The sequence below is a fragment of the Mytilus californianus genome, unplaced genomic scaffold (genome assembly GCF_021869535.1).
Source record: "Mytilus californianus isolate M0D057914Y unplaced genomic scaffold, xbMytCali1.0.p SCAF_5, whole genome shotgun sequence".
Taxonomy (NCBI): domain Eukaryota; kingdom Metazoa; phylum Mollusca; class Bivalvia; order Mytilida; family Mytilidae; genus Mytilus; species Mytilus californianus.
In genome coordinates this window covers 52,266,822-52,290,397 of record NW_026262701.1, presented here as the reverse complement: position 1 = coordinate 52,290,397, position 23,576 = coordinate 52,266,822, and the positions used below count along the sequence as shown (strand labels likewise).

Below are 23,576 nucleotides of genomic sequence, written 5' to 3'. Positions count from 1 at the left end.
TATAGATATGAAAATGGGAACTGCGTTGTATGATAATAAACTTACATGTGAACACTCACAGATGTACCCCATTCTATCTAGGTGGCATGGTGCATCATTCCATTTATACTTAACGGCGGACCAAAAATGGCCACAGTCTTCTCCTCCGTAATTGTCTGGTTGTCCTGGATACCACTGGGAATAACGAACCTTAGAAGAGTCATGAACCCATCTCCAGTCTCCTTCTGTCTTGAAGTCTGCCATTCCCATCCAAGAGCCATAATGGTGCTTAACCGATTCTGTTTTCCGGAATAATAATCACAGGTTATAGGAAAAGTTGTAAGTTTATAAACATACAATCATGTGTAGTTATGCAAATCAAAAGGAACTCGCATTTCATACTAAAATACACCAATAACACGATTCTGTCATATAGTCTGTGTTACAAGAATTTTAAACAATAAAAACGTTTTCATAATAATATACTAAGTAACCAACACATGATTTTATTTGGGGTTCGGATTATTGTTTTTTTAAAGTTGGTTCATTTATATGTGTTCGAGTTAAATGTGGTGTCAATTTCGCTAAACTAGTGTACATTATTGTTTAGGGGCCAACTGAAAACCGATCCGGGTGCAGGTTTTTCTCGGTGCGTTGAAGACCCATTGGACGCCTTGGGCTGTTTTCTGTAATATAAATATAAAGAGATGTGGAATGATTGCAAATGAGACAATAATCCACCAAAGTTCAAATGAAGTGGATGTAAGCAATTATAGGCAACCGTAAGGCCTACAGCTATAAAAGGCCCCGACCTGAAAAATACGAAACAATTCAATTGAGAAAACTACCTGCCTAATTTATAACAAAACAATTTACGAGAAACAAATATGACAGACATGAACCGACGACAACCACTGAACTACAGGCTCCTGAATTGGGACAGGCACATAAAGAATGTGGCATTTTTAAACATGTTTTGAACGCTCAACCCTCCCGCTAATCTGGGACAGTGGTGTTATAGCACAACATAAGAACAAACTATAAAGATATCAGTTGAAAATGGCTTAACTCATCAGATCGATACAAAGCAGAAAAACATCTAACAAAAACACAGACCGAATGTGGCATGGTATTTATAAACCCTAACAACAAAAGACACAAAGTACAGATATGAGTGTACTCGCATTTACTGACAGCTACTTCAAAGCCAATTACAACAAATAAATGAAATCATGTATCTAAGACTAATATATCAATCAGTACATATCCAACATCCAATGGATTTAGTGTAAAGACGTCATTAACAGTCAGAGAAAAACATGAAACAGATACAGCCAAACTTGCAAACCAAATATTTGTATCTATGGAGGAATTTAGTAAAGGTTTAAGTAATTTGTGGTAACGAAATCCCTGACTTAATAATTTACCAGTAATAAATAAATTACGCTCATTGAAATCCAAAACGTCACCACAGATACGGGCATAGCGAACGAGTTTAGATATATAAACACCATAAGACGGTGCCAAAGGAATATCACTGTCCAAAAAAGGAAAATTAACAACAGGGAAAGAAAAATCATCCCTTTTGTCGTAAATATTTGTGTCGAGTATCTGGTGTAAAACTGAAATGTCTAAATCTAGGAAGGGACACTTATTGCTTTTAATATTTGATTGTTTTAAGGTAAGTTCCTTTGGGTAAATTTCAGCAGTATATTTAATTAATTATTGATTATTTAACGAAAAAGTATCATCAAGATAGTGGTAAGTGTTGTTGAATTTATCAATTAAATGGAATAAATGTATGGCTTTAATCATCTAATCACACCTCCAGTTAGTATATCTATCATTTTTACCTTTCTCATTTGAGAAAAAAGGCTTTATTTGAGTTACAGCAAATAAAATTGTAATCAGATTTATCAAACGACGATTTACTTAAAAAGGAAAACTTTTGTTTGATAAGTTTGATCGGAAGTGTGGTATACAAGAGGCTCTCAAGAGCCTGAATTACTCACCTGCATTTCAGAGAAGAAGATTTTTAAATGTTAGCAAACTTGATGAACAAATTTTGTAAAATTGTCTTTAAAGGGCAATAACTCCTTAAGGGGTCAATTGACAAATTTGGTCATTCAACTTTTCTGTAGATCTTACTTTGCTGAACATTATTGCTGTTTACAGTTTATATCTATCTATAATAATATTCAAGATAATAACAAAAAACTGCAAATTTCCTCAAAACTACCAATTTAGTGACAGCAACCCAACAATGGGTTGTTCGATTTGTCTGAAAATTTCAGGGCTGATAGATCTTGCCCAATTGAAAAATTTTACCCATATCAGATTTGCTCTAAAAGCTTTAGCTTTGGAGATATAAGCCAAAAACTGCATTTGACCCCTATGTTCTATTTTTAGCCATGGCGGCCATGTTTGTCGATGGATTAAAACTTCGGATACAATTTATAAACTACATATCCTAAGAAAGATTTAGATGAAGTTTGAAGGTATTTGGCCCAGTAGTTTCAGAGGAGTAGATTTTTAAATGTTAGCAAACTTGATGAACAAATTGTGTAAAATTGTCTTTAAATGGCAATAACTCCTTAAGGGGTCAATTGACAATTTAAAACCTTTTTGTAGATCTTACTTTGCTGAACAATATTGCTGTTTACAGTTTATATCTTTCTATAATAATATTCAAGATAATAACAAAAAACTGCAAAATTTCCTAAAAACTACCAATTTAGTGGCAGCAACCCAACAATGAGTTGCTCTAAAAGCTTTAGTTTTTGAGATATAAGCAAAAAAATGCATTTGACCCCTATGTTCTATTTTAGCCATGGCGGCCATGTTTGTCGATGGATCAAAACTTTGGATACAATTTATAAACTAGATACCCTAAGGAACATTTAGTTAAAGTTTGAAGGTATTTGGCCCAGTAGTTTTTAGAGGAGAAGATTTTTGAAATAGTTTACGACGACAGACGACGACAGACGACAACAGACGACGACGACGACGACAGACGACGACGACGACAGACGACGGACGACGACGACGACAGACGACGGACGACGACGGACGCCAAGTGATGGCATAAGCTCACATGGTGCCCTTCGGGCCCCGGTGAGCTAAAAAGGTGGAAAAGTCAAAACTGTCAACCGAATCAAAAGGACCACCAAAAGCACGTAATTTATCTAAAACATCTAATGTTTGTTACATTTAATAACTCATTGCTTTTGATTTAACCATTTGATAAGGAACCTACCCATTTTAATTTTTTCCTTGGAGTTCGGTACTTTTTACCTTTTAATTATATAACAAGATACTATCATTCTTTTCTTGAATTTTGGTTTTAATAAAAATGTGTTTTATAATGTAACAGTGTGTCTTATCATAAGTGTAAGATGTACTTACTAGTAATCATGTCAACAACCCACGAGTTTTCTGCTGAGTCTGTAATCTTCACGAGGTAACCTCTCATATTTTTACATTGTTTCTGGAATGACAGCAATAGAAGGTTATACCCTGGATAATAACAAAGCATGAACATCATTATAATTACTTTACACCATAGTTTTAAATCGCAGCTTCTGGCCATTCGGTGCAGTCTCAATCTAATTTATCTGCTTCAAATTCATGAACTATTTATCACAATACAAGGTATTGACATCACAGTGAAATGATGAAAAATAGGAATTGAAATAAAAACGATAACCGTTGCATGAGTACATCTTCTATTTTCTATATATCAGTTTTTAATGCTTCTACACTTTTAGCCAATTGTTTACAAAGAGGTAATTTCTTTTTATCAAAAGCTATTGAAATGTTTTCAGGTTTTGGAACACATAGGTCTCATGTATTGTCAACAAAATAAAGTAGTTTCAATAGAGAAATAATTATCTAAAGCCTACTTAATGTTAGAAAAGCGCATGATAATGTTGAACTAACTAGTCGCAAGAAAATTTGTTAACACTTTATTAGTTTCCGCTGTTAGATTTATTTGAAGTAAAGAAATTACATACGGCAGCATCATGCCATGTTTTTGCGTCAGGTGAAAAAAAGTAGCAGTGATTCTTGTATTTCTTCCAACCGGCTGGACACTCTTCTTGGTTAGACGTGCACTTGCAAGAATTGTCTGTTAAACAAATATAGTAACATTCATAAGTTTATATATAAAAAAAAAAAAAAAAAAAAAAAAAAACACCACTGTCCCTGGTTAAGGAAGGGTTGAGCTCTCACAAACATGTTTAACCCGATCACGTTCTTTATGTGCCTGTTCCATGTCTAAAGACTGTAGTGCAACAGTTTTTGTTGGTTCAGATATGTCGTATATGGTTTGGGTTTTTCTCATTATTGAAGGCGCACGATGGCCTATTATTGCTTATATCCACTTCATTTTAACTCAGGTGGATAGTTGTCTCATTGGCATTCAAACCATATATCCTAATTGTATAGGGCATATAGCTGATAAAAACTACTATCAACAATAAGCAATTAAGGGATTTATACGAACTTTAAAAACATTGAAAATCTTTTTAGTTTAATACTTCTTTAAAAAAAAAAGTACCCCCCCCCCCCCCCCCTTTTCAGCACAAAAAGAAATTATAAAATTATATTAGTAACCTGAATGAAAAATAAAACAACATTGCAAATACGTTATATACTCTTAGTTAATGATTGTTCAACTTTGTGCAAACTGAAGCTTTGCTTGATTTTGTTAAATGTTGTCTAGTTCCCAAAGATCGATAATGTAAATGTACCGTTTATCTTGTTTTCGAAGGCCTCAAGTAATGACCGCATTTCAGATATCATTGATCTCTCTTTGGATCTGTCACATGTTTTCGACTCGATCACAGATATACAACATAGAACCAGAATTACAGAAAGGGACATCCTGTAAAAACTAATAATTTATGATTATTTATTCAAATTAAGGAATCAATTTTTTGAGTCCGAATTGTGTTATCATGAGCAAATATTTTAACAGACAAATTAATTTGTTTGTGCAAATATTGTCAGCTGTAAACTTAAAAATATTATGCAATGAATTTGTCTTACCGTTTTTTAATTAATTTCGAATTTCTGTAACAGAAATTAAAATATCAAGATATATGCTTCATTTTGAAGAATGTTGTCTAATTTTTTTTTTTTTCATTGTAGATTGGCACAGAATAGTGATTTTAATCTCTTCTACAACTGGTAGTGAAAGAAACAAATAACGATCATAAAAGCGTTTTAAATTTGATTTTTTTGGACAAAATTGAAAGTTATAATGCTTTTAGGTAGCTGCAATGCTTTATCCAAATTAGTCTCTAATCACATTTGTATATTAGAAACTGATAGATATAATAAACTATAAATTTATGTAATTGATTTGTTGGTTGATTTTTCATGTTTTGCAGTTGCAATATTAAAAGCATTCTTAGCATGAGAACAAATTAACGATTCTCAATGGGGTTGACTGTGATGACGTGCGTGGTAAAGTTAGACAACTACTTGGCAGAGTTGAATAAGGGGCAATACATCTGCTTTGCAACATGCTACCTACGGAACCCTTACAATTCTTTAACATGCAGATAGCGTGGCACTATCCTGCGGTTCTTTTCACAAAAAAAATCTTACAAGTAATACACGCGTTAGTCATGAATATTTCAGTTTAATTTTAATCCTAAGATGAACGTGACTTCTTATTAATACGTGTAGATCCCTTACAGACAGGTGGATACACATTTTTATACATGGCCAATCATTTCGGTGTCTTAAGACTGGAAGAAGGGCACTGTTTGTATTGCTTTGGTTTCACTGAATATGAATTACATGTTATTTATAACTGCCCTGTGTATTGTGATCCGAAAAATACTTCTTTTAAAGTTTTAAAAATGGAAAGTAATTTTATGGTAATTTGTAAGATTGGCAGTCAATTATAATTTATGTCTAAATCAAATTCTTTATAAAACATGCGCAAAATATTTGAATATTATTAAGGAAGCGTTAGGCACTTTTATATAGTAAATTGTATATATTATGTAAATGTCAAATATATGAACATAATTTATATCAAAATATTATATTGTCCATCAAAAAATGTTTTGTTTGAATTGGCATATGTTTATTTTAGCATACTTTTTAATAGTTATTCGCATTATTTATTAAGTGAAACATTGAAAAGTAGAAAAAACGATAAAATGGTTGAAGGTGGTCTTTACAAACCCATTATATGGTTTATATATGAACGGTTTATATTTTTCTGGATTGCGATGAAATACAAAAAATACAAAGAAACCATTCAACCGGTTTACACACATCATCAACAATATTTTCTCAGTTTGCTCTTTCTGTACATACATAATTACGGTGTTGTATCAATAAATTAACGTTCATATGCAATATTCAATAGAAACTTAGGTAAAACACACACATTAAGCAAACAAATTTGAAAATGCACATGTTCAGACATCGATTTTGATTATTGTATTATTTCTGTATCTAATTTTGAAATTAAATAGGATGAAATTAAAACGAAATTTGTACAAAGCATAAATATAGATTAGTATATAAAAAATTATAACAAACCTTTTTGGTATTTGATGTAAAGTTATAACGCTGCTACTGAATATTGGTTTATGATATAGGAACTATGCAACTTGATCGTGTTTAAATTTCTGTGGTCCATCTGTCGCTATATAGTATTACGGTAGAACAGTGTTAAATATCTCCAACCGATTATTTCCTAGAAAATTACACTTTTTAGCTTTGTCCCTTATCCTGTATCCTGATCTGATTAAAACTATAATTGTCATTCTATTTCAAATATATACTTCCTAAGTATTATGATTCGTTACTGTGGAAGTCTTCTGTATTGGCTTGCCAGTTCAAATTTAATCGATCTTGGTCGCGCTATTTCAGAACCTTTTTTTTCAATTCATTTTTCAACTTGTTTTCGTCCTGGATATCCTTAGATGTTTGCCACCTGACGTTGATTAAGCACCAACGTTCAATTATTTTGGTCAGTACAACATCATTCAAACCTTAAGACAACGACGGTATCTATGCTCTCTTTTTGTGGTTTTTTGTGGAACCAAAAATTTGGGCGTTTGTTTAAACATGTTAAAGTGCTTGAAGCAAAGGGCTTTATTAAAAAAAACAAAAAAACAAAAAAAAACGGACCGTGATTAGCGATCACATAAATCATCTACGTAAACCTTGCACCGGATTCATATGATACTCGAATGATATTCCAATAGAAAACATTTTGTTATCATAATATTAAATGTTAATGCAAATCTGACAAATCATTAGGGTCTTGAAAAAGATTTGTTTTGCGCAAACTTTAATACCGAATTCAAGTTATGTCCAGTTTTCCTGATATTGCGAAGATTTTTTACAAGAAATCCTTGGCATATTGAACTTGGATTTTGAGGTCTTTGTTCAAATAAAAAACCAAACAAAGAGAATTCACACTGAGGAACAAAGTTTATTATAGAACTGTTTGTGAAATGCATACACATAGCTTTTTCTCCTATGCTTTCTCCAACACTTTTGCTGACAAATATTTAATCGTAAAATTAGATTTTTAGTACGTCATGAGGATATTTTTGTAGTTAATAGCCTTTCCAGAATTTACCGGATTCTAATTGTGGTATTTTATTGTATATTGTCAAAATGCTGGTTCTAAAAGTAGCTCTTTAGTGGTAAGACAAGTTTACATAATATAATAGTTAATATACTGTGTATGCTTATCATAAATGAGATTAATGGCCAAATTATTTCTGTTTAGATTTCTTTAATGAAATTAACAGTATATCTGTCTTCTACCGGCTACTTAATTCTCTCTCATCCATTGTGCGGACGGCAGTTCGGTCCCTATAAGAACAGAAGAAGGAAACATGAGTATGTCTGAATATACATTATTCTCAATCAAAATTTGTCATGTTTATCGGAGGAAATTTGAGAAAGTAGTCATGAAAAATTATTAGCAAAGATTACAAACATGTATTTACTTTGCCAAAAAAAGCTATTATATATAAACCTTAAAAATTTTAAATATTCCTATTCTGTTCGGTAAAATATTGAAGTGCAGTGTGCTCCGGGAGTAATAAGTCTTTTTTTTTGTTTGACTTTATAAACCTCTGTTTAGAGTTTACTTCTGCACGATTAATTTGACAATATTTTAAATGATGTATTTCAAAATGATAAGAAAACTAAACAGTTGATATTGATAATACTAAACAAAACATCAAGCAGGCAACAGTTTACAGTTTACCTTAACAAAGTTTGTGAGCAGTATGAACAATAACTTAATACTATTACATTCCTTGTTGTAAACACCACGAAAAATTATAACTCAATTGAATAACATTCTTTGTTAAACATCGTAAAAATTAACATTCTTAATTCGTTTCTAAAACATGTATCAAGACATTGAAAAGTGTTCTAAACACAATGAAAAATGATGGTATAAATTGTTATGAACACTATGAAAAATTACTGCATAAAACTACATTCCCTGTCTATAAAGCACCATATAAAGTGACTGCATAAAAAGAGACAGAAGATACCAAATGGACAATCAAAGACAACAAATTGAAAAAAAAAAACAGCGAATACCTTTGCCACAAAGGAAAAACGACGAAAAAAACAACAACAGTCTATAAAGCACTATACAGAAAACATAAGACTGGGCTACACGAACCCAAACGAAAATCGTAGGCGATCTCATTTTACGTTGAATTGATAAACAGATCCAGCTTCACCCTGTACAAGTATACCTGATAAGTCACATTCAATGATGTAACAATCGAGACAAATAGGAAGTGATTGTCGCTATAACAATTTAAGTAAATAATCCTTGTTATTAATGCCATGAAAAATGACTTCATTACTTCATTATCTCAACTTAACCCCTTTTAATGAGAGCATATTAGAAGAGTAATGGGGAGATTAAGTTTAAATATATCAGACATTTATTGTCCAAATAATGTAATAATTTTCATTTAGGATATTTTGAATAAGAAATGCCGTTTATAACGCTGAACTGAATATGAATGAGGATTAATTGCAATCCTATCAGTGGACCAAACATTTCTGCCGATAAGAAAAGCAATAAACAAACATAGAAATGAAAATGGATGGGAACTGTATTGAATGAAAATAAACTTAGATGTGAACACTCACAGATGTACCCTGTGTTATCAAGGTTGCATCGTGCATCATTCCATTTATACTTAAAGACTGTCGACAATAGACCACAGTCTTCTTTTCTGCTAGTAATGTTTGGTTCGCCTGGATACCACTGGGAATAACGAACCTTGTCAGAGTCATGAACCCATCTCCAGTCTCCTTCTTTCTTAAAGTCTGATGCTCCCATCCAAGAGCCATGCCTATGCTTAACCGATTCTTTTTTCAGCAATAATAAACACATATTATAGTAAAAGTTGTCAGTTTATAAAAGGCAATTATTTATGCAAATAAAAATGAACTTACACGTGAACATACTTCATATCCTTATTTTATATACTAAAAGACATCAATACTACGACATTTTCAATTATTGTCTGTGTAATCAAATTTTAAACAATACAAACGTTTTCACATGATATACAACCACACAACCACACAGTTTTGAATTGGAGTTCGGTTAGATTTCAGAACTATCTCAAAATTTATTTGTGAACCCAGATATTTGGCTTGATTGGTCTTAATTGACGGAACGTTTAAACTCGTTTTTACATTTCTGTGGGCATTACAACAGCAACAATAATAATAATAATGATAATAATAATAATAATACTAATGATGATAATTATAATAATAGCAATAATGTTTTTATTATAAAATTCATTCAAGTCTTGATTTTTGTTTATCTTTAGTCATAAAAAAACGAGAGAGAGTTGGTATATTCCGAATCAAAATTGTATGATACATACTAGTATTTCTATACAGTAAACTGACTTATGCGAAAAATCAATGTTTCAATGTATAAAGGTTAGCGTTCCCTTAAATAAAAAAAGGTACATATAATATCCCACCCATTTTCATTTGTTAAATATTTTAACTAGCACTAAATGGTATTATTATATATTTTGGCAGGAAAGTGATCAACTTAATATAAAGTGTATCCTAGAGAGTGCGGTTTGGAAAAAATGTTATGTAGCTTGAACACGAAACCATGTTTCTTTTATTCAGTGGTAGCTCTTGGTAATTTCACCTATTCGTTTTAAAAGCTCTGTCATTTTGTTTTGTCACATAATGAGCTTTCCCTTTATTAAATCCACATACATTTCGCAAAGTAGTGTGAAAACAATCCTGGGTGACGTTACCATGTTTTGTTTGGTATATTTCCGAACTTAAAGAACTTGATATAAAATACACTGTAAATTTTGTAAGTATTTGTTGCTACCATATATTACCCTAATTGATATTATAATATTGAATCACACTTTTTCCCTAAATTTCGGTTCTATATTGAAAATTTTAAAATTTATTTTCACATACGTTTTGTCTCACTTGTGATTACTCTATTTTGTTATTTTTCTACTACAGTTGTGTTGCGAAAATGTAACAGTGTCGGTGTGTCTTATCATACGTATAAATATACTTACCATAAAGCTTGCTAACAATCCATGAGTTTTCTGCTGAGTCTCCAATCTTTACAAGGTAGCCTCCCATATTGTTCCATTGTTTCTGGAATAACAGAAATAGAACGTTATACTCTGGATATTAACAAAGCTTGAAATCGTTACTTTTAAATGTCTTATTCTGACCTTTCAGTAAACGTTAAAATCTTATATATTTCCATACAATTTATGAAATATTTATTACATTAAAAGGTATAATTGACAGAAGATATGAAAGATGAGAGAATAGAATTAAAAAAATATGCCAACCATTGCACTAAAAATTTCTAGTAATTATTGTAGTAGTGAAATTACAGTGATTTGTATAATGCTCCTAGATATTACCGGAAACACTCATTATTTAGCCAATATTCTTTCATGGGATCATTTCTTTTAATCAAAAGCTATTAAAACATTTCATCTAGACTAGTGGATGTAGAGTAGTGTCAACTGAATCCAGTAGTTGCTATAGAGACATATTGACCCAACATCTAATAAATGATCGAATAGCTCTTGATACAATTGAATTGACCAGTTGCATTGAATTTTGTGAATAATTTCCTATATTAGTATAAGTAAAGAAGTGACCTACTGCAGCATAATGCCATATTTTTGTGTCCGGTGAAAAAAAGTAGCAGTGATCCTTGTATTTCTTCCAACCGGCTGGACAATTCCCTGAGTTGGCAGAACACTTTTCTGTTAAAATATGCAATAACGTTTATAAGTATTATTACAATAATGTACATGTAGCATAATTTCAATGAACAATGCGTAAGTATTAAAAAAAACTACTGTCAAATCATTTGTTTAGGTGTCTGTTTTAATCTCGGTTATTCAAGGAGTATATTAATGTGATTTTAACAAACTTTAAACACTTTAAAATCTTTTCGTTGAAATCTACGTTAAAAACGTACCCCTGCTTAAAAAAAAAATTAATCAACTCTAACAAAAGTAAAAGAACATTGGATTCAGATATTATTTTTAAGAATTGTCAAATTGGTGTAAATTGAAGCATGACTTGATTCTATCAAGCTTTGCCAAGTTCCCACAATGAAAAGTGTTAATTTACCTTTCATCTTTTTTTCCATGGACTAAAGCATGCTAGATATCGTTGCTTTCTCTTTGGATATATCACATGAGTTTGACTCGATCATAGAAATGAAACACAAAACCAGAATTACAGAAAAGAACATCCTGTGAAAACTAAGCATTTAAGATTTTTTATCTTTTAACAGACAGAAATTTTTTTTTGATGGGGCAAATAATTTCAGTCGCCAACTTTAAATTGCTATAAAATGGAATTACATTTTTCGTAAACTTCTCAACGTTTTAGAGTTTGGGGGTTTCTGTTATATAAATCAAAATATTAATAAAAGTTCTCTATTTTGATTTTGTTTTTGTAGATTGATTGATTGATTGTTGGTTGCTTAACGTCCAGTGGCAAATATTTCATGCATGTTTAGGACGAGAACAAATTAACAATAATTACAATAGGTAGGTTCTGTAATAAAGGCCATCCGGGGTGAAGGTCGGGGAAATTTGGACTGCCACGGGAATATAAGGGTATATTGGATAGGGATAGAACAGGCCACTACGGACCCCTCAGAGAGTTGTCATAAGGGTTCTTAACTTTCAAAGAGCGTGGCACTCTCTTTACACGAGGCATCGAAGTTAACGTCCCCATTTTGACGGGACGTGGCTGCGAGCTTGTACATCCCGCACAGCTAAACGGACGCCCCACTTTGGCGAGGGTTTTATTGCCGGTCGGAGGAATACCAATGGTGATCATATTTCTATTCCTCAGTCACCTTTTTTTTGTGTAGAATGAGTTGCGTCTTCTACGTCAAATTTTGTTAGTTTGTAATGTTTTATAGTCCCCGCTGTGTTTTTGCCAAATTTAGATGTGGGTTGGCTTTAATTATCATAGAAACTGGCATATGAAAAACATTAAACTGAATTAATTGATTGGTTTTTTTTCGCTGTTGCAAATATTGAATACATTCTCAAGATGAGAACACATAAACAATAATACAAGTACACGAAGGTAGGTTTTACAAAAGGTTTGATCAATCGGGATAAAGGACGATAAGTTTGGACAACCACTAGAGCATTGGTTTTGTTGCCAGATAGAAAAAGACCAAGTGAGCATAATTTTATACCCCAGCCAATCATTTGGGTGAATGAAGACTGTATGAAAGACGCTGATTTCATTACTTTTATTTTACTGAATATCGCTTACATTTCATTGAAATCTGTTGTGATCTAAAGTCAACTTTGAAGTTTGAACAGTTGAACATGTTGAAAGTATATTTGTTTTAATTTGAAAGATTGCCAGACAATAATATTTTATTTTCAAATAAAGTTCTTGTGCACAAAATTAAAATTTAAAGATGAATATTTTCAAGAATGCGTTAAGCACCTGAACATTGTAAATTATCTCTCTCTCACTCTGTCTGTCTGTCTCTCTGAAAGATTGCCAGTCAATAATATTTTATTTTCAAATCAAGTTTTTGTGCACAACATTTCAATTTAAAAATAAATATTTTTAAGATAGCGTTAAGCACCTGAACATTTTAAATTCTCTGTCTCTCTCTCTCTCTCTCTCTCAAGGTGATCTTTACGGACGGAAGATATGATTTATTTGTGAACGGGTGTTTTATTGTTTTATTGGATCGCAAAAAAATAGAAAGCAATAATTGAATCGGTTTACATAAATATTAACCATTTCTCAGTTTTCTCTTTTCGTGCATATATAGGATGTGGTATTAATAAAATTAACGTGCAGATGCATCACGCAAAGGCAAATTCTTTTAGATAACATACACTTACTAAGCATGCAGATTTTAAAAAAAACACCTGTACAAATATCGATTTTGGTTATTGTTAATTACGTGTATGTTCTTATTTTGTATATTATTTTCAATTTGAATCAGATCAAATTAAAATAAAATTTTACGAAACCATAAATATAGATTAGTATATAAAAAATCACAACAAACCTTTTTGTTATTTGATGTAAAGTTATAAAGCTGCTACTGAATATTGATATTGGTTTAATGCAACAATGCAACTTTCATGACCTTGTCGTGTTTAACTTTCTGTGGTCCACCTGTCACTATATTGTATTACGGTAGTACAGTGTAAAATATCTGCAACCAATTTTTTCCTAGAAATCATATTTTTAAACTTTGTTACCTATACTTTATCCTGATTTTGATTTAAACAATAATTGTCATTTTATTTCAAATATTCTTCTGGAATATTATGATTCGTTTACCTGGGAAACTGTCTTTGGTTTGGCAGATCAAATTTTAAGCCCTCAATCTCGATCACGTTATTTCAGAACACTTGACGTTAATTGAGCATCAATGAATCAGTTATGATTGGTAAATAAAACTGGTTCAGCACTGAAAATAGAGTTTTTTAGAATTATGTTTCTAAACCTTAAAACATTGACTAAAGTTATGCTTGCGTTTTGTGGTTTTTCATTATAGATCGAACCAAAAATTTAGGCGTACACATCAAATCACATTAGTTTTATTGATTAAATCTTTCCTCAACTCCCAGTCGAACGAATATGTTCCGAGTATATTCAGAAGAACAAATTAAACAATAATTCAGTAAGCAAATTGGAAAAAAGTGGTTTGACCAGGATAAAGGGACAATGTAAGTGTCAAAGTGTTGTTGCAAGGATTTTTTAACATGCTTAGCGCATAGCGCTTTCCAAATATAGGCCTCATATTCAAATCTGTATATGCGGCGTGAATGTGAAAGACTCAAATCATGAAATTACGTATTCAAGCTTATTTTAAAACTGTAACGGAAAACCAAGGGTCTATTTTTGTTTACAGTATATTTAGAATTTTCTCCAATAATCAGCAACTCAAAAACAAAACCCCCACACTCACAAACATCCACATAAGAAACACACGACGAGAAAGGACAAGTAAAAAACACTATACAGACTCGAACAAGACAGGTCTCTTTATCAAGCTCTAAGTCGTTCTGTATCTACATGAAATGTTAATATCAAAAAAAGAAAACAAAGATCTCTCATCAGCTTATAGATAACTGGAAAAAAACATTGATGAGAATCCTGATATCGGACAGATATATTAACACGTAACAGGAAGTTAACTATCCTTTTGAATATTCTATTATCTCCCTTAATTGTTGTCTCAGTCAGATGATAAAATTATATACTAAAACTTGCTGAGGAAAAAAATCAGAATAAATAGTAAAATTCATAATGTCCGTATTACGTTCTACTAAAACACAGGCATTTATGGCAAAACAGTACTAAATAGTGATACGATCAACACACTTCACATAATGATATACGACCCCTTGCAGTCTAGGACTAGTTGTGGGAAGCCCCCCCCCCCCCCCCCCAAAAAAAAAAAATTCGAAAAGAGAAACAAAATAAAGAGGGGCAGAAGGTATTTGGTTAAAAACTCCAAGATTTTTAATGGGTTACCACAGATTAAGCTAAGATCAAAGATTTGCTGAAGAATACCATTAAAATAATTCAAATTAAAACAACATAGGCGGTGGACAATGGTATTAGAATATAACATGTATAAATCAGAAAAATTTGGATATCCATATTCAAGTATGTTGTTGATATTACCGGACGGCTTACCTTTATCGTGTTTGCCAAAGACTAGGATTTTACGCTATGCCAATCTGTCAGGGGCCTTTCAGTTGGAATATACATGGTCACTATATACACATTTCCATTAATAAAATAAAAGTTGTTTGCATATAATTGATAGGAATGTGTTTAACATATACCCTATCAATGATTTTTTCCTTGCACAAACATTAATTTTGTGGATTATGTAAACAAAATCCGTAAAATTCTTCTGGACTAGATAATTTTTCGCGTGAAACATAGTTTGAAGTCACATAGAAGATTCAAAATATCAGAAGTTCTTCAATATTGAAGTATCGTGCTAAGCTTAATTTAACTCTTGAAATTATCATTCGTTTATCATACGATGCCGGTCATTTACGTGCATTGATGTAACATGTAAAGCTCGTAATTTTAATTGGGTTTAATTTAGAATTATTTAGAAAATTTATGAAATGTTACTCAGGCTTGATTTCTGAAAAATATAAATAAAAAGAGATGTCTAGTGTTTGCCAATGAGACAGCATCCCAACACTACACATAAAACAACCACACATATGATTCATATGTCAAGGCCAACAAAACATAAACAAAATGAGCTTTTGTCAAAAACAATGACCTGTTTTTCCTTTAAATCAAACGTTTCGATGTGTTTGAAGCTAGAATAGGACTTTTAACAATAAATGGGTTGGATATGATATATGGTCAGATATAAAATATACCATACAAACACTAAGACTTTCTTCATGTAAATAAAGAATGCGAAAAGTACATGTGATCAATTTTCACTTTAAACTGCATTGTTAGATTATGGAACGACAACTTGACATTCTGGAGGATTTTTTCAGGACAAACTTTTATTTTGCGAAGAACGAAAACCGAAACTGCTTTGATGTCGAAAATTCACTATTTCATTCATCTTGCGTTTACCTGTTGGTTTACAGTCATCGATTAAGTTATTTTTACAACCGGCACGAGTTAAAATATGGGACCTTTAATTGATGCATGTTGTATCGCTTAATGTTGATTAATCTGGAACTTTCAGAATACTTTAAGTATAATAAGTATGAATAAGTTTTAATGCATTTTAATACTTCTAGGCTGGCTATATACAGTGTCTTTAAACTAAAAAAATATCAAAGCAAGTATTATCACACTGACAAAAAAGTGTGTATGATAGCACTGTTATAGGTTTATGTTGACATTTAACCTTCAAATTATCACGTGTTTTTGTATTATTAGCATATTATTTAAATCGTGGAAATATCTAATTTGATGTAAGCGTACCCTTTAAACCGATGATTTAGATACACCGCCGCTTCAGATTGAAATAGCAATTTTAAAACTAAAATGAGAGAATTTAACGCCTTCGTAACATAAAAAAAACAGTTTGACTGGTCGACAGGTAAAGTTTCCGTGACGTACATTTAGGTCATGCACGGAACGGATGTTTTTGTATCTTACATCTACCGGTGCGCGGTAAATAAATGATTGAATATGTAAGAAAATGCGAATGATCAATCAAAATTGCATCTTCGTTAATTGCGTTCAAAAATAAAAGTACATCAATGTCATGCACAGAAAGTGTATTTCAGGAGTGATATCATCAGGTACATCTGCACACAGGACCAAAAGTTCAACTCGTAAATAGCGGAAGTTTCAGCAATAACGAACTCCAGTCCTCTGATACTGCTATCAACATACCTAGATAATCCGTTAATATCAACTCCTGATATGTTATTAAAACAGAAGACTGATTATATTTTAACTTCATCTTATCTTTAAGAGCATTCATCAAACGTGATCTATTCTTGTTGGTTTTATCCACTTTCAGCATTTGTATTATGTTTTTGCCTCGAGTATCACTGTAACATAGAAAAAATAAAGATTGTGCAATACGAACCCCATAAAAAATCGATTGAACTCAGGAGCTCCGGAAGTGTAAGCAGTTCCTCCTCCACATGGTCTCCCGCCGGAATGCTCATGCAAGAACAAGTCTACTGATAGCGTCCGTAAACTTCCGAAGGTATCGATGACTTTAATTCACTATATTAAACCCCTGCTTTAATAGCTCCCAACTGAGTAGCAATCCTAAATCAAGAAAAAACATGATAGGCAACAAAGCTCTGGTATATCGTTTCAACTAGAACATATATAAAATTCATATGCAGGCGCTGCTTGAATGTTGTTACATAGAAATTTAAAGTTCGCAATTAGAAAGCTGAAATCATTCTTGTTGTTTTAAAGTATTGTCCTCAGTCGACCTTAACGGTCAATTTCTAGATATAAGTCAAGATATGAGACAGACTTAACTGTACCATAAAAAAGCATAAAAAAATACCGAACTCCAAGGTAAATTGAAAAAAGGGTGAAGTCCATAAAAAGTCAAACGTTAGACTTTATCAACCAACGGAACGAATGGAAAACAATTGCCAGATTCCTGACGTAGTACAGAAACTGTTGTGTTTTACCTGGTTTTATAGGTAGATAAACCTTTCTCTTGAATGATAGTTCCTATATATTAACAAAATCATGTGTATTAGTTTGATAGGATGAATGCGTTCAACTTATTCACACAACTTTGTATTATTAAGCAAGAGGACATCATCTGTATAGCGGAACGTGATGTTAAACGATAATGTTGTCTTCTTTTCATTCTTCCATAGACGCGTAGAAGCTCCTGTATGAAGTCTAATAGATTAACGGAACATGTTGGCAGTAGAAAACAAATTAATTCCCATAAGAATGCAGATTCTTTATCGAATAAACAAGCCCCCAAACGTAACAAATATGTTGTTAATAAAACAAAAAATAAGAATCTTGATGAATTCACTTTCATAGATTTTTTTGTTGAAATCAGAGAGTTTGATTTATCTTTTCCTAAAACAAAGTATATGTATCTACGTTGGCCATTCTTTTCAATGAAACCAGGTGAGGCTATATCTATAGTTCTTTCAATTTGTCTTTAAGTTATTAATGAGGTATACTAGTGATAAAGATAAATAAGTCAATATTCAAATTGTAGTATACAGTACAGTGAGGAAAGATCAAGGTCTTCATCTTTGGTTGAAATTCCAATAAAACATAGAACAGACCTATATAAAATTGAGATGTGGTATGATGGTCAATGGGACCACAATACATCAGAGTTAAAATGAAGTGGAAGTAAATAATTATAGACAACCGTATGGCATTTAACAATGAGAAAACCCTATACCATTTGGTCGGCTATAAGGTCTCGACATGAAAAATATGAAATAATTCAAACGAGGAAACTAAAGGCCTTATTTATAACAAAACAATTTACGAAAAACAAATATGACAGACATTAACCAACGGCAACGACTGTACTACAGGCTCCTGACTTGGGACAGGCACATAAAGAATGTGTCGGGGTTAAACATGTTTGTGAGCGCTCAATCTTCCCCCTAATCTGGGTCAGTGGTGTAACAGCACAACATTAAAACAAACAGTAAAAATCAGTTGCAATTGGCTTTACTCTAAAGATCGCAACGAGGCATAAATACCACTTTCATAAAAACAATAGACACAAAGCACCAAAATAAGGGTACTCGCAACTACTGAAAGCTAGTTCAAAGCCAATTCCAACTAATAATTCAACAACGTTAACGTTGTCTCTATAATTGTTCATGATTTTCTTTATTGTAAAAATGAAGACAACAGGAACGCTCAAAGCCTAATGAAGCCAATTACAACTAATAATTCAACAACGCTGTCTCTATAATTGTTCATGATTTTCTCTTTTGTAAAAATGAAGACAACATGAATGCTCAAAGCCTAATTTTTGAAAACTAAGGATATATAAGAACCGATACAGTTGAAGAGCTATATGACCAAAGAGGATCTAAACGTAATAGCCAAATCTATCTTAGGTCATCTTTGCCTGAGGGGGTTGAAACCTAGTTTCGTGGGCGTATATGTTGAGTTTCGTTTCCAAATGAATTGTTAATACCTTAACGTATCTAAAACATCAAAATAATTTATCACACACCAAAAATAGTTAATTCCATTGTTTGCATATGCGTTATTACATAAGGTAAGAATAAATTATTGGAATGTTTTTAGAGAATTAGTTAAACGCACTGATACATCGCTCTCTAGAGGTCGACATAAACAAATATATAACATAATTTTGTGTAGTTGAGATAAAGAATGCACAGTCAGAGACTTTTAAATGTTTAAAGGGGGCATTCAGCTGACATGCAATAATAATTTGATTTTTTATTGTTTGACTCTCTGTTGAGCGCACGGACCTCATGTAGAATAATTTATAATTTCCTTCATTAGAACTTCCGTGTAGTGCTTATGTCATACCAATACCATATTATTGACTTCTTTGTTGGTCGGTACAAACACAAACCGCTCTGCGAGTACTTGAAGTTTGTTTCTTCTTTTAGAAATTGGCCGATTATGTTCCCTTTTATATATTCGAATATCCTCTTTTAATCAGGTTTTCCCGTTTTCACTTATGTTTAACAATAGGATGAAAGAGGGTAATTTACAATGTATAAATTAAAGCCACTCGTTCAAATCTATTTTCGATGGAGAACGATATGTTGGTCTTTTTTCTGAGAGTTTTTTATACTCTCGGTCTTGCAGAAAAGTTGTTCCCATTTCATGACATGGCCATTGGAATTTTATCTAAAATTCCATGATGCCTAGTCTCAAGTTGAAGGACCATTATTTTCCGTACTGACGTCTGATGTAACTGATGTATAATTAAAACTTAGATGTCTACTGGTCTTTTTGTATGTATACGAAATAATAGATACTTCTACTTTTATCAAAATATGGATGTATACAGTTTTGAATGGTACAGTCATTAAACATACGTATACTAGATAAGTAAATAAAATCAAGAAGTTCAGGCTTATCGATACACTTAAACAGCCTATCGCAACAGAAGGCTGTAATTATACGGATACATTAATATAGTGTGATGAAAACGAAATTATATCATATTCGTCCAAAACATATATAATATGTTCTTATTGGTATTTTACTTAGTAAACATGTATGTGGTTTTAAGTTGTAAAGCATTGTCATTGTATGTGTCGGTTTGTACCGACTTTAAAATCAAACTTCTATTTCTATATCTGTGTCACGTATGTACATTTTTGTTGTAAATTTCTATTAAATTATTTTGTTACAGGCAGTGGACGTTCATAAATGACTTAAACACAGCAAGAGTATAATAAATCAATTTAAGAAGGAATAAGACTAAGGTTCAATCGAATATTTTAAACAAATATCAAATGTGAATGTTTACTTGAGGATTATTTTATATCTCATTCATGACACTTCTCTTACTAATAAAATTTGGTGTATTGATCATACAACTAATAAAGATAATAAACCTTTCAAGTAGAATATATAGACGCTCGATTGAATCTAATTTTGTATTATTTCGTTGGGTTTTTTAAAACGTAAACACTTTTTTTTGCAAACCATGAGAAAGAGGCCCAAATGCCGTTTTAAGTCAAGATTAAGTTTATCTAATAGATAATGTTTGTATTCCCTGCATGAAATATATACTTCCATCAAGTCCACATATGAACGGATTTGTGTGTGTGTACGAATCATATAAAGAGTTACTTTATATATCAGTTTGTACAATGTCAAATTTTGTATCGACAAATTGTAGCTCAGAATAGGTGCAAAATCATAGCACCGTGTAAAATAATGTACAAAAATACATTTTTTGACGGAAAAGTTATATATTTACATCGATAACATATAATAATTTCAGCACATTAATCTTCAAACAAAACAATGACATTTAAACTTTCTAGGCCTGGGTAAACAAATACCTGAAAATAGATATTTGCTGCTTCTCCGCTTAGCCCTCACCATCTAGGAGTAATGGCAACGACTGGTTGGATTGGTAGGTGTCAAAGTAGGGTGACACATCCACCTGTGGATGTAACATTTTCAACAAGAACGTTATTTATTCGACTCAGTGTGTCGGTCTAGTACAAAACAGGAATCATAGTTATGACACATTAACATGATCTCATCCTGATATGCATGATATATTTTAAACTTGACGTTAAATATGAATTATATCATTATTCAATCAAACTTATTTATTTTGTTGAATATATGTATTTTGTTGTCACTAAAAAGATATATCCTAGTTCAGAACAACCTTCGGTATCGAAAAAAAAAATGAATAAGACAAATGTTCTGTAAAGAATCTAAAAAAAACATTTTGAAAGTAAAGTTGCATTCTGTCTTTTGATCCACGTTGGTTAATGATGTCCATTAATGCAACATATTACAGAAACATAAACAAGTTACGAAAATATAGTTTCAACAAACAGGTAAGGAAATGGAAAATGTTTTGATTCAACGGATATGTGTAAAATAATTGTAAAATATTTCTATTTATAAGTTAAGTACAGATGTACATCATATAATATTCTTTAGATATAAGTAATTTAAATTTTGACCTTGTGAGTGAAATAAATAACCGGTAAATGGGTGCTTTTTTAATGTAGGTCAGACCTTGTAACAGTGTAATTTTATTAAAACGAAACAATAAATGATTTCATCATAAAATTAATAAGTTAGCAAATATAGATTTCAATTTGGCATAATACCAGTGCTACATGTACTGCATTGTGTAATATCTGTGAACAGGCTTTTATATATTCAATCGGCTATTAAAATTTAACACACTGATAACACGTCATACAGTATTGTATCAAATGACTGTTGATCAATTTAATCGTTTGATCGTATAACTTCAAAACAGAAATATTTACTTCCTAAATGTGTTTTGAAAAAAGCATGTATTTTTGTAAATCCTACTGACAGAATGGTTTTCAGATTCAATTTCATTTAATCAAATTTGCGCGATGATAACTTTTCTTTGAAAACTATTGGCTCAATTTTGAAATATATTCATTTTAATCTATTATTTAAGAAAAGAAAAACATTAAATAATTAGAATATGTTTCGCTTTTAACAAAAGTAAGTTTAAAACAAAAGATAAACTAACATGTTCCGATCGGGCCTTGCGATTGAAATAAATTCCGGATAAAATGGGTGCTACCTTTTGAATGTGGAGTAAACCTTGTATTAAGTGCAATTATATTAAAAAGAAACAATAAATAATTTCATCATCAAATGAATAAGTTAGCAAACATAGTTTTAGATTTGGCATGATATCAGTGATTATTTCACCGTAAATTATCTGTAAATAGGTTTTGGTGCATTCAATTTGGTTATTTTAATTTAACACTTATAACACGTCATAGAATAGACGTATTAAATGACAGATAATCAATTAGCTCGTTTAATGGTATTACTTCGAAACATACATAGATACTTTCTACATGTTTTTTTTTTTTAAAGGCTAGAGTGAAAAGGTAGGTTTCTGCAGATGTTTTAAGAATTACATATATGTATACATGTTTGTAAATCATACTGACAGAATGACGCAAGTGCAATGGTTTGTGTTTCAATTTCATTTTAAGAAAATGTTTTAAGTAAAATTTGATATCATTTGGCGCCCGTCGTCGTCGTCCATTAACTTTTACAAAGATTATCTCCTCTGAAAAATATGGTATCTTGTTTAAAAAATGTATCATATGACCCCGCCTGCCAAAAGACATGGCTGACATGGCTATAAAACAAAAATGAAGAAAAAACGCATTTTTAGTCTGTTATCTTGAAAACGGCTACAGATAGAGATCTGAATAAGTCAAAATTGTTCAAAATGGTGTGGGTCTACCTAATGCTATTGACATCAAAACTGTCAGACGACTTCTCCTTGGAGTTATTGTCCTTATTTGTATCCATTTTAATTATTTTGCATATTTATCTTCTATCTTGAAAACTATAATAGATGGATACAAACTTTAAATAGCTAAAAATGACCAACACGATAAGATCTACAAATAAGTATGCATGACTGAAATCGTTAGTCGACTTCCTATTGACACAATGATTGACATTTTTGCCCTTCAATAACGATTTTTCCCAATTTGCATATTATCTTGAAACTCTTACAGATAGATAAAGATTTGTAAAGGTTAAAAATATTCAGCAGGATAATATCTACAAATACGTCAAATGACTGAAACTGTAATTTAACCCGTAATAGAATTTATATGGTCGAAATACCTTTTTGGTCTATTATCGTGAAAACCGCTATTAGAAAAAAATCTGACATGTTCAAAATGATGAGATCTACATAATGTCTATAGCTAAAACTTACAGACGACTTATAGAAGTTATTGGAGTTATTAAATATTAGAAGTATTTTTGATTTTTTTGTCTTATATCTTGAAAACTATAATAGAAAAGCTGGTAAAACTATCAGCTGAATA

At 31.6% G+C, this 23,576-nt stretch overlaps 1 protein-coding gene across 3 annotated transcripts in view; it reads right to left on the bottom strand.

Annotated features, from left to right (window-relative positions):
* Positions 1-6,615, bottom strand: part of LOC127702491 (perlucin-like protein) — a 28,369-nt gene extending 21,754 nt beyond the window's left edge. Inside the window, exons 1-5 of one of the 3 annotated variants that reach the window (XM_052206706.1) lie at positions 6,544-6,615; positions 4,731-4,873; positions 3,993-4,105; positions 3,385-3,466; positions 46-278 (exon numbers count right to left, since the gene is read on the bottom strand). In XM_052206706.1, the coding sequence (XP_052062666.1) occupies positions 46-278; positions 3,385-3,466; positions 3,993-4,105; positions 4,731-4,863 (561 nt within the window). In that variant the 5' untranslated portion in view covers positions 4,864-4,873; positions 6,544-6,615. The remainder of the gene's footprint in view (positions 1-45; positions 279-3,384; positions 3,467-3,992; positions 4,106-4,730; positions 4,874-6,543) is intronic. The other 2 variants (XM_052206704.1, XM_052206703.1) reach the window with 2 other exon arrangements.
* Positions 6,616-23,576: the final 16,961 nt, after the last annotated feature.